The sequence below is a fragment of the Branchiostoma floridae genome, chromosome 1, assembly GCF_000003815.2.
Source record: "Branchiostoma floridae strain S238N-H82 chromosome 1, Bfl_VNyyK, whole genome shotgun sequence".
NCBI classification, from domain to species: domain Eukaryota; kingdom Metazoa; phylum Chordata; class Leptocardii; order Amphioxiformes; family Branchiostomatidae; genus Branchiostoma; species Branchiostoma floridae.
The window spans coordinates 7,959,181-7,971,850 of NC_049979.1; the positions used below are offsets into that span (position 1 = coordinate 7,959,181).

Below are 12,670 nucleotides of genomic sequence, written 5' to 3' on the forward strand. Positions count from 1 at the left end.
GTTCGTAGGACGTTACTTCCAGTGTGAAATCCTGTACTGTGGTACGAGCTTACATCCACAGGAAGAAGCAGCCTTAACTCATACATAGCTACTACTTCCTTTCTATATGGCATCTTTTGCATAACATATTATTCACAATTTCTGGTACTTTCTGCATTGCATACAGTTTAACAATACATTTTGTTTCAGACAAATCCCTAATGACAAATGCACATGAAATGATGTTGTGTTGTCTGTATACCCTTCCATGTCACAAGCATATTCTTTCTTGTACATGTAATGAATTAATGATATTGACTAAATTGGGCAGAAGTCCAAACAGATAAATACAGGCAGTACAGAAGTTTCAAGTTAAACACAGTACTAGTATTGACAACAAACTTACAAACTTAAAGTTCCAACTTATCAAGAGACCAACTCCATTAGTTCTGTCCATGTGCTTAGTTCAGTTCAGTCAAAGTGTTGTGTATGCTCGTTGCTATTGTCTCCCATGACTACATGTTTACCCAATTACATATTAGTAGATTCTTGTTGAACACTTAACAGATCATCATATTCAATACACATAGGAGCAGTTACAATTTAAGTTAACTTGCAGCCACAAGTGCTGAATAATATAGTGTATGGAATTTATAATACAGAAAATCTTTCATGGCCTAACTAAATGACTTTGCCAATACATGTATTACAGAACGGTCAGGCCAAGAAGAAAAAAAATCCCCCTTTTTCCTTCCCAAAGAGTTCTAAGTCCAGACTGAGATAGCCTGTTTCACAGTATGGTACACAGAAGTCCTTACTTGCCAAATCAGACCACATTAGTGGTTATCTTATAGACAGCAGCCTTTTGCTATCAACTCCTTCCCATCTCCCCCACAGAGGATCCTAAGACGAGCTTGAGACAGCCAGCTTCTTCAGGTGATCCATGAAGATCTGCAGACTGACGTCATCTGTCAGCACAGGTGCTCCACCATCCTGTAACAACATTGTGTCAGTGTGTGGCCAAGATATCACACAGTTTGGTTCTTCTATCATTAACTTCATACTATGTGCATCAAAACAAGGGTATACCAAAAATGTGTGCCCTTGCTACATACACATATATCATATATTATTAAGACTTTTTCATTGTATGGTATTTCCATAAACTTTCCTTTGCATTGGCCTCATTAGTAACATTGTCATAGCTAAATCAGCTCAACGGCTAGACCACACATCAAAGAAATATAAACTGAATATTAAAGTGTTACTCAGCAAGAGCTTCAAGGGTGATGAGAACAAATGTAAAATTTATGGTCAAGAAAGTGGATGAAGAGGAGTTGTGATTATTGCAAAAGTGAGCTGAGGTAAGTCTGTGGTTATAAATAAACATGCAGGAAGTAGTAGGAGTTATGGACAAATGTCTTGAGCATACCATCATATCTTATGTTTGAGCTTTGCCAAATTTTCACCATAGAGCAATGAACAGTTTTTTTACAAAAGAGGCTTGCTGCGTTGATTCTACATGTACATTTGCCCATAAACCTTATGGATTCTACTGGGCTGTAACTAGCAGAAGGTAGTGAAGCTGTACCGTGTAACCCTGTAGTATGCCACCCAATCAACCAAGAAACCAAGCATGGTAGGGCAATCATGCAGGCATGGAACACAAATGGCCGGCAACACCATGTCAGGAACAGAGAGGGGGGTTAGCAACAAAACAAAACATAGTATCAGATCTGTCAAAATTAAAGCTGTGCAAGAAAATTTTTAATTCTTACCACTTATCTTGCAACAGGTTAGTTTAAATTACTTTTTAAACTGAGATAGTTAATGTTTATGTTAGTTTCATCTCTGTTATGTGGTCTGGACAATTAAAGTAGTTAATACAACTGGTAGAAATTGGTAGAATAAGAGGAAACACTGACCGGTCCCCATTGGTACATGTTGTTGTGAGTCTGCGATGGATTGACTTTGGTCAGCAAGAATCGAGCCTGGGGGGTGATAGAAAGTGAAAATATATTGGTTGTGAAGTTGATCATGATTCCAAAATACTGCAATTAATTATTGGGTTCTTGATTAGCTCTTTAGGTTTACATAAGTGAACTAAAAGTTCTTCCACCTTACCATAAGTACACAGTTGCTGTAGGCAAGGTATATGTTAACATGTGCTTATTACTGGTTATCATGTTGAAAAGACCTGGCACTGTTTCAGATTGTATATTTTGTATGAATACAATATTGAATATTTCAACTTTTCATCTACAAATAGATGATCCCAGTTCACAAATGGACGATCTCAGTTCATCTACAGATACACCACCTCAGAGCACACTCCAAATTCACCTGAATAGTAAGATGAAGCTCCCATGAGAACTAACATCCCATGAACACTACCATACCTGACTGCCACCAGACTGCGTCTCAATGTAACGTGGCAGAGGGAAGCGCCTGGCCAGCATGTCCTCTGCGTCCGTCACAGGTGCCTGCAGCAGCTGACGGAAGTTCTCGTGGTCGTCTGACTTGTCATAACCTGCCTCCTTCCAGGCCGTGATGGTCTACATGGCAGAAAGGGGAGGGCAGATTAGACATGACTGATATGAACACTCTACTAGAGAATACGCAGGCTGGGCGACCTTGACTAACCTACATAGACAGACCAGCTTGCTCGTGATGTGGGGTTGCGGGTCGAGGATTTAAAGAACGCTATGGGGGAGAGAGCGTGATGATGATGAGCGATACCACCTGCCCGTGATGATGATGATGATGACCAGAGAATACAGTCAATCTGGAAATGTCTGCAGTGGCATTATGTTTGCAGTTTCCACAGTGTCCACCACAGAATCATTGCACTGCGAACAATACAGATATTCTGCCAGAAATGCACTCTTGTCAGCCCACCACAAACTTGAAACACCACAAATTACAAAGTCATTAGTCTGACTGACAACCGACAGGACGCAGGGGCAATCCCTTCTTTACCACACTGCCAGGAAACTTTTTCTTAAGTCACCAAAGTTAGCAGGACTTTGTGAATTGTGTTGCTATACAGTACATATACATGCCACATATGGAAGCACCCACCTCTCCGTGGTAGATGAGGACCTGGAAGAAGGTGTCCATCAGCAGGATGCGATCAGGCAGGATACTGCTGCTGTCCAGCAACACAGGCTGGCAACATAGGGAGGAACTATTAAACATCACAATCACAATGCACTACAAAAGAGAAACTATAGAATGTACATCTAAAATAAGGCTGTACTGAGATCACTGTTCATCAGGAATCGTCATGGTCTGTTAACTGCAACAATCAGAAGACCAAATAAACTTTGTGATATCCTGGATGATGATTGTATTTTTTTCTAACTCAGTGCAAATAAAAAAAGAACTGGGCTAGATGTAGGTAATGACAACTTGGTAATAATGATGACAAACCCAGCCATTCAACTATGCTAGCTTGTATGATCCCCTGCTAGGGCAGACATCATGAAAATGCACCACTGGAGACACCCACCTCTGGGGGTCCCTGGAAGGAGTAAGCGTACAGGAGGGGCTGGATCATGATGAGACAGTTGGTCAGGTCCTGCCTGTTCAGCTGGTACCTGTAGTACGCTGACTCGTCCGGACTGTTGTTGAACACTTGCAGGAACTGGGAACGCCTCATGTGGAACATGAACTACAGAAACACACAGGAAACCAGCTTAGCAAAGCTAGGAGACTCAGCAGGATTGCTGATGTATGTAACAGCAAACACTTCAGTGTAATGTTTAAGACATATTCAGGTGCATTTAACAACTACAGATTTGCCCTAATGTTTCAGGATTATGTTATTGCATAAGCAGTCTGTTACTTGTGAGGTATTTCATTTGTTTATCCCAGAAAGTGTTGATCACCATAATAGCAAGATTCTGTGGCATTGAGGCAAATGTTTCAAGTGGAAGTCTTACCTGCGGATAGAGGGAGAAGTTCTCGGAGAATCTGAAGGAGTTGGGGTCCTCCTTGCTGTACTCCCCAAATTTCTGACACTGAAATGGATGACACAGAACAAGAGTTTTTGCATGTACAGAAATATACATTTGTAACAAATTCTTCTCTAGACTTCATAGTAAGGCAAACTTGTTTGCAAGAAGATCAATTCCACAGTTGACTGTAAGGACTACACAAGACACAAGAATACAGGTATTATAACAACATAAATAACCCATATTGAATGTTATCACAGCCCAGGTATGACATGAATGCCGTTATCGTCAAATACTCACCAGTCTGATCAGGCTCCTATCCAACCATCTCAGCACATCTGGTCCTTCATCTGTATCACTCCTGACAAGAAAGGAACATCTTCAGTCTCTTAGATTTGGGAAACAGAAACAGACTATCTCCACCTCAGGTACTTGAAAAAATATCTGAATGTTCGTCCTTGCATCTTCATTAGTTGGCATTATTGTCGGCTCTTGTATTGTTTGTTGCGTAGTTACAAGTGTCGTTCTGAAAAATTTTTTCTGTCATACTACAAGATTTCTGCTGTCGTACCAGAAAAGCTAAGCAAGGCCAGGCGCATCATTTGACAGGTAATTGTGTGTGTGTATGTGTTTGTGTGTGTGCTCTAGATCCCAGAGCTGTATACATGCATTTTATCATCTAGACTTGTTCCAAAGACCAACAGTGGTGTGTACCTGTGGACTGCCAGTCGAGCCATCAGCACAGCGGCACACTCCTGGTCGAACCCTGCCGCAATGTGCTGGATGTTGGTGGCAGCATCCGCCCAGCTGTAACACAGACACGTGACAGTGAGGAACTCTTAATCTTCAGACTATGGAGATGACAAAACATTACACTCCACACCTCTTACCTAGTCTAGACTTAACATCAACTCAGATACAAAATAGAAATGTTAAACCAAGTCAATGCTTATCAAAAGTACAGAAGGGATTGTGTTGTTTCTGGTTTCATACGTATAAGCCCTTTCACAGAGGTTAGGACGCATGTGCAGCGACAGGAATTCTAGGTAATATGTCAATTGGTAGGGCCCTGAAATTGTAAACAGTCCAGACGGGTTTTGATATCAATTTCGAGGCCTTACCCTTTGACGTATTACCAAGAATTCCTGTCGCTACACATGCATTCTAACCTCTGTGAAAGATCTTATTATGTACACATGAACAATGGTAGAGCTGCACCAGCCCTGTGTGCTTACTTCCTGGCGACAGTGGTGACCCGGACCCTTCTCTGTCCACTGGAGTGTTGGTACTGGGTGATGAACTGCACACAGCCACGCCCACCCTGCGGGATGGGTGCATTGTGCTGCAACAAATATCATAGAACGTCGATGTAGGTTAGACATCCAGGTAATATAGGTTAGACATCCAGGTAATAAGATACTCCAAAACATCCGACTGTTTCCAAAACCATATCCAGTTGCTTGAGTAACTGCTTTTTGCAAATATCATAGTATATCATAATATTGTAACACTGATTATTTGATGTATGCTATGATTTTGGTATGGCGACTTTGACAAGGTATGCCTATTCTGCTATACCTACCACTCAGCTGGAGAATTTTAATAAATAAATAAACAAATAACTTCATATGGCTGTTACATAACATAGGTCCATGTGTCAAGCTCACTTAGCTGTCTAGAGAGGGGTACAGTGAACAAAATGTGCATACAAAATTGAGTCCTGGCATTTCTTACCTGGTTGACTACTTCAAAGAAGAAGGCCAGTGTAGTTGTGGGGTCAAAGCCACACATCTTCCACTGACATGTCCCTCCCCTGCCGATCTCCTGCAAGTACACAAACTTGGGTCACACACAGGAAAACTTCAACTTCTCTCTATGAACTTTCTTGATTCATACCAAGGGTTACAGGTAGTACTTCATTGGACAATTTGTTAACATTCAAAACTTAAATCTTTGATTTATTATCTATCTATTTATTTCTATTTTCTCTAGCCAGCTGGCTCACTCAGTGTATTTTTATTGCTTTACAGTAAGACACTACATGTCAAAATGTACAGAAAAACAAAAACAAATTACACACAAATAGATATTCACTGCATGGAGAATTATTTGAACCATTAAAAACCATGCCATTATCATTATTCACAAAACATACATTTTCAGAGACACAGGCACTTTTGAGGTTTGTTGACACACAAGGTCCCAGGGCTCCCTGCACCTTCAGTTCTCGGGAGGTCTGAAAATGAGACATTACAAAACAATAAGGGTACAGGTAAAGAGTTCTGAAGGGCATCTTATATCATTGCAAAAAGCTTTTTTCAAATACTCATTAAAGTGACTAAAAGTTGCTATTGTGCCACTTTTGAAAGGAAACATCATGTCCGTATCCCTCTGTGCTCCAAAGTTATACAGAATTAGCACAAGACTAATACATGTAGCATATAAGTAAAAGGGAAATCTGCAAAATCTTAACAAACATCATGATACAAGTCTACTCAGCACAAAATGTACCTTGACTTCAACCGTTCCTCCAAAAGACATTTGGAACTCTCCCTTCCTGTCCTTGGAAAACACTCTCTGGAACGTCTGCTTGAAGAGTGAAGTGTTGAAGGAATCACCCATCACCATGTAGCCCCTACAGAACCCAGGGAACAGAACATCTTATCTCTAAGCAAAGGCATATGCTATAGATTGTTCATTGGTTTGCATGTGCAGAAACAGAATAAAGATATAATTCAGAACCTGTATTAATAGCATGTACCCTTACCCTGTGTAGTTACAGCAGTACTTCATCTCATGCAGGCCTGTTTGGTCCAGGGCACAGGCGTAGATGTCTATGACATGGCCATTCTCGGCAGCTCTCGTGGCCAGTGCATCAAAGTGCTGAGGATACAAGACAAGATTTGATTGTAACACTTGGATGTTAACTCAATCACACAATCTATATTATAGTGTTTGAACATTTTTTTACTAAGGGTACTACTCTTCTCAGAAAGTTTGGCAATGTAGGAATGTTTTAAGGAGAATCAAACTTCTACTACATGTACTATTATAATGTGTTGAATATTCAAAAAAGAAACAACAAAAGTCTGTACCTTGGAGGCCTTCTTCATGTACTTGACATTGTCCTTCTCAAGGTCATGGTGAGACCTGATGGGGTTCTTGAGGTCATTGTCGACGACCATGCCAGGTCCCTGGGTGGGCGGGCCTCCCATGAACAGCATGATGCGAGCGCCCGTGTTGGGATATGTGCACTGGAAAGGATACAAGGATGGAGCATATCATAGCCCATATGTACACTGGATGGACCATTGAGCCACAATCATTAAACTGGTCAACCTGGCATTCAGTCTATTATCATTAGGCTGGGCTAACTTTGCCCAAGCTTTCTTTGAGGCAGACAGGGCTCTCTGTCGCACGGGTCATCTTTGTTTTGTGTAAGTCCTATTAATTCGTTGATTTACTACCAGCTGTGAAAGATTACCCCAGCAGTAATAATTATTGTTTCAAAATAAGAAGTTGTAAGATCATAAGCTAAAAACTGATGATGACCTTGATGACATTGTGTAAGAAACAGACCTTTCCAGTACAAATACTCTAATGAAGCACCTTAGGACATTACAGAGGCCATGGTACCATCACTTGAGAAATCAATCGTTTTTACCTCCAAAAGTCCTACAGCGATAGACAGGGCCACCCCAGTGGACCTGAGCGGCCGCTTGCCCTGTGCCACAGGCCAGGGGTCTCTCTGCAGCTCCCCTAACAGGTCAGTCAGGCTCATGTCACACTTGTGCACAGGCTGCAGGAACCTGAAAAAGATAATTTTTAAGTGGATATCTTTATTTAAAAAAAAATCCTTTTCTATCAAAGCCAAAATAGGGCAAAAACTAAAAACATTGTAAAAAAGTTAGGAAAAAAGGACAAGAAAAAAATGATGAAGATATGTCATACCACCAGTTTTTTGGTTCAGGCTCAGTATTTTTCTCATCTTTCCTTCATAACATAAAGGTTGAATAAATACAAAAAGAAAAAAACATGGACATGACCTAGATGACATTTCCATCTATATTCTATGTTTGTCTCAGTTCTTTAGTAGACCTGCAAAAATGTTTAGTAACAGTGGTGTGAGAAGCAAAAAAAGTGCCATTTTATTTAGCTGCAGAAGCAAAAATAAATAAAGCATATGTGAATAAGCAAAGTAAGCAAACAAGGGCAAGCAAAAAATGAGTCATCCAGAGAGAAGGTTACAATAACAATTAGACGTAGTTAATTGCATCAGCGAAAGTAATTATTCTGAAGACAAGATGAGGTAAGCCTTGTGAGAAGGGAAGGTGCCGTACCTGTTCATGGGGGTCTGTGGCTGCCCAGGCTGTGGGCCCTGGGGACCCCGGCCCTGCTGACCACCCTGGGGAGACAGCTTCCCTATCCCCAGCATCTCCTACAAAACAAGGACAATAGTGTCAGGATCTCTCCTTAGCCAGAACAATGCACTGGTATTGCATTAGCTGTAAGAAAATACAGCATCATGGATTTGTGTTTGAGTTATTAGAACCAATCCCCTACTGCTGTAAATTACAAGTATTTGCTATGAATTTATGTTTATGGTAAATTCTACACTTCCAAATCATTATGCCAGAAAAATGTATTTGGTCTCCTGCATGCTACACTACCCCTTGCTTCACCACAAAGATAGGACACCATAAACAATTGCTTTCCCCTTTTACCGATTTCTGTTTTGTGAATATGGCAACCAATCACTGTGGTCTTAAATCTTATGCTTGAGGTATCTCAAAATCATAGTAGAAAGAATTGTAGTTGGCCTTATAACAACTTACCCCTTGCCTCACTGCAAACTAAAAGAAAAATAAAAAAAAAAACACAAAACACCCACCTGTATCTGTTTAGCAGTAAGGTCCTTGGTGCCCCTGAAGACGTAGCTCTTGGAGCATCCTTCACAGCCCAGCTCATGCACCTGGATCATCTTCCCAAAGGTGATGAGACCAATCAGGGCATTAGGAGGCAGGAGGCTGAGGGACATCTGGAGGGACTCCTTCAGGGCCTGGAGGTCTTCATCGTCCATGCAGGTGTCCAGGACTATCAGGTAGATTAGGGGCATGGCAGGGACTCTCTGAAAGTGGAAAAATTTAAGAAAAGACCATTAATAATATCAAACAAAAGCAGTAATATCACATGGATGCAAAATCAAGAATGATGATCCAACAGAAGTTAAAATGTGTCAGGCCAGCCCAAGAATGAAGAAAATAAGTCTCAGAAAATAAGTCTCAGAAGAAAGATGGTGGAAAATTGAAGGAAGAAAGTGGACAGAGAGACTGACATACCGGCACATCCTGACAGTACACAGAAAACACAAGAAATGAGTTAAAACTGGTGTACACATTTAAATTCCTAAAGTTGACAGAAACAGCACGATACAACACAAATTACCATTTAACTTAAGGTAATTCTTGTAAAACCTATTGAGAGGTTTTGGCAGTCAGGCATTTCACAGATCATCTCTATTATCATCATTAGAAACCATATTCATATCAAGATACAAATAGATTACCGGTAGCACAATTACAATCATACAAGCTATCTCTGTGGTAAATCAAACAATAAGCATTCTTGATTCACAACATTTCCAGCACCTGTTGTGGTTAACCAGTCAAAAATCCCTACCTGAAGGGTATACTCAATGGTAGAGAACTGTGGGATAAGCTCTGCTGGCTGGTGCTGCTCAGAGATGCCTGCATACTGAGGTGGGAACTGGACAAGATACCAAGATAACAGTTATCAGTACAAGTCAAACATCGTAAAAATATATTTGAAAATCAAACAAACCGCCTTTTAAAAATATTTGATAAAGCTCTCAGAATAATGGTTTCTACAAAGCCTTAGCCTAGGAACTAAAACCTTAAGTCGCAACTCTTCCTCAAGTGGAGATCTAAATAAAGAAACAAACAAAGTTCTATGCATATGTACTTGACAAAATATCAATAACAAAATACTACATACGTCATATGTAACAAAAGATATCTACATATACTTACTGGGTTTCTCTGGTAGCAGAAATTACATGCCCAAAGCTTGGCTCTGAAGTCCACTTGGCTATTAGAAGAAAAGAATACAAATGATATTTAACAAGACAGGTTTGTTAGGCATTGCTTTTAGACTATCCTAAGTCTTATATTATAGAAACTGACACAATAGACAGGCTAAAATGTTATTATCAAGTGGCTTGAAAATATTGTTGATGCCGTCACTGCTTTCTTTATAACTTAGATCAAATGCCCTTATGACTCCAATGACTGCGACTGTATGTATGATGTGATATGCTTAGTTTTTTTTTATCAAATTATTTTTTTAAATTAGCATTATTGCTATGATTTTTTTGTGATCATATCAGTGTTTCCGCCAGAGGGGCGTCCACCCGTCCAATGACGGTCTCATTTCGTTTTGGACGGCTTGAACGCAACCAGAGGCCGTCCTCATAAAAAAAATTGCGACCCACATTTTGCCGAGAAATCTGTACAAAGTCGATAAACGTAAACTGCAGTTTTGTGTTTCGTATTGAAGCTACAGGCTCAGGGGACGCCGTCCACAGTCAGAAAGCCGCTCACTGTTTGTTTTGCTATTGCTATGGTTGTTGACAATGTGTGTCGGCGGCCTTTCGCATAAGACAATCTCATTAAAACCCGTCTTTCAAGGTCTCAGTTACGCGAATTTGCCCTGTCACATTTCGAAAACTTGGCGGTAGGTCGATCTCGCTATAAGTATAAGACTACAAACTATACTTTGTTATTGGGAGAAATAAGACAACACACTAACTTTGTCTAGATTAACAACTTTAGTCTCTGTTTTCATCGTCAATCATCGTAAACAAAACAAAACACAATCAGAAACATGTGCCCACCGGCCCGGGTGCTCGGCACGGGAAATCCCCGACCTCGTTCAAGTTCGTTATCGGCAACACAGCGGAAAAATAAAGTGTTCACATGAGAGGTGCTGGACGTAAAAAACATCAAGTATAACTTTGGTTCCTTTTGATATGAGTTTTGAGCCCGCAAAATCTCCGAAAACGGCAGAAATTTTCGGGATAAATACGCTCTAAAATGGCGCTCGAGAGCTTGTTGTTTATCCTGGCCAATCACAGCGCTAGTTTCCCATGACGTCGCTAGCTTTCCCAGATCTCGCGAGAAGTCACCACGGGAGATTGCGGGATTTCGGCCGCCATTACGCACATCGTCATTTCTGAACGCAAGTTTCTTGACCTATGGAAGGTTTTAGATGATTTATAAGTATACCACAACATAAAATACAATATATACAAATGTTATTTCTTTTTTGAAAGTCCAAGAACCGTTTCTGGAACTTTTTAAATAGTAGTAGTAACCGTTCGGTGCGGCATAAATCAAAACATCCTTGTTGTTACGGCACTGAACTTTATCGGACGTTAGTTGTTTTGTTTTTTCTTGCGACAGTTAACCGTTAACTTGAATTTTCGCGGTTTTACAATTGAATCTAATTTTCGCGGTTTTACAATTAAAATTAATTTTCGCGGTTTTACAATTAAAATTAATTTTTGTGGTTTTTTAATCAAATTTAATTTTCGCGGTTTTCGCGCCCCCAAGGTGGACGGCCTCCCAGCTGAGGTCTGGCGGAAACACTGGATCACATAATTATAATATGTCCAACTGAATCTTTGTCTTACCAATATGGGTTGAGTACTGCCCTGCACGTTGCCCTGCCACACAGCACTGGATCATACTGGATAGGTGGGAGGTCGGGACGTTCCTTCATGGGGGTGAAAAGGCATCCCAGAGGAACGACCATCCTGGTGGCCTCCAGGCGGCTGGACGGCCACACATTCCAGCTCAGCCGAATCCCGTCCCGATCCTCATTCTGTTGGATGTAGTCCTGGTACGTCGGCTGGGGTTGCTGGGGTTGCTGGTAGTTCTGCGCCATACTCAGCTCTTATCACTGCAGAAAAAAAAGTACCATTCAAAATTATGAATGTGTCACCTTCATTTATGCACACTGATAGATTACGTGTACAGTTAGTATAAATCCGTCTAACGTGCCACGTCTAAGTTTGTTTTGTTATGAAAAGTCCTCCACGTTACCTGTGACACGTACTAAGAAAGTGTCTCCGCAAGGCCACGTCGCCATGCCCCCCTCCCCACTCCCTTGCTGACATAAACGTATATAGGCTATAACAAGCTTCATAATACTTGATTTGCGTACTTGTCACGAAACACTAAAGAACGATGAACTTGATTGCCAAACAGTAAGACATGAATCATGTGTAAAGGTGGTGCTAGTAAAGAGAGTGACCCTTTGTCGTGTACAGTTCGCCGTCTGCTAGTGAAAAGTGCTGTCTGTAAAACGCGTTGCGATGACACATGCGGCGCCGGTGGCTTGTTTTACTGTCGATATGTTCCCATATTGGGTCCTGAATGAACAAAAACGTACCTGCAACGATACACGACAAGTCACTCGTACACTTAAGGCATGAATACTCACCTAAAGTCTACAAAACGCCAATCCGTGTGGAAAGATCCACCCAAACCCGGAACGTCGTCGACGCTACCGGAAACAGAGCGATGCCACGTAGAAATCCAAGTCTCGTACCCAGCATGCAACAGCAACCGACTTGTCAAACCGTTTTGGGGGGGCTTTTACTCTATCTATCTGAACTAAAACTCAACCATGAGCAACAAAGTATCCTTGTA

General features: G+C 41.0%; 1 protein-coding gene across 1 annotated transcript in view; it reads right to left on the reverse strand.

The window, feature by feature from the left end:
• Positions 1-12,630, reverse strand: part of LOC118411514 (protein transport protein Sec23A-like) — a gene marked incomplete in the record, with an annotated part of 12,992 nt that extends 362 nt beyond the window's left edge. Inside the window, 24 exon segments of the mRNA XM_035813824.1 lie at positions 1-972; positions 1,571-1,579; positions 1,905-1,970; positions 2,379-2,534; positions 3,061-3,147; positions 3,491-3,652; positions 3,924-4,001; positions 4,239-4,299; positions 4,653-4,745; positions 5,174-5,280; positions 5,673-5,762; positions 6,094-6,174; positions 6,450-6,573; positions 6,706-6,821; positions 7,034-7,192; positions 7,603-7,747; positions 7,890-7,931; positions 8,279-8,376; positions 8,830-9,066; positions 9,278-9,286; positions 9,618-9,704; positions 9,989-10,046; positions 11,650-11,918; positions 12,462-12,630. Coding sequence (XP_035669717.1) covers positions 883-972; positions 1,571-1,579; positions 1,905-1,970; positions 2,379-2,534; positions 3,061-3,147; positions 3,491-3,652; positions 3,924-4,001; positions 4,239-4,299; positions 4,653-4,745; positions 5,174-5,280; positions 5,673-5,762; positions 6,094-6,174; positions 6,450-6,573; positions 6,706-6,821; positions 7,034-7,192; positions 7,603-7,747; positions 7,890-7,931; positions 8,279-8,376; positions 8,830-9,066; positions 9,278-9,286; positions 9,618-9,704; positions 9,989-10,046; positions 11,650-11,903 — 2,409 coding nt within the window.
• Positions 12,631-12,670: the final 40 nt, after the last annotated feature.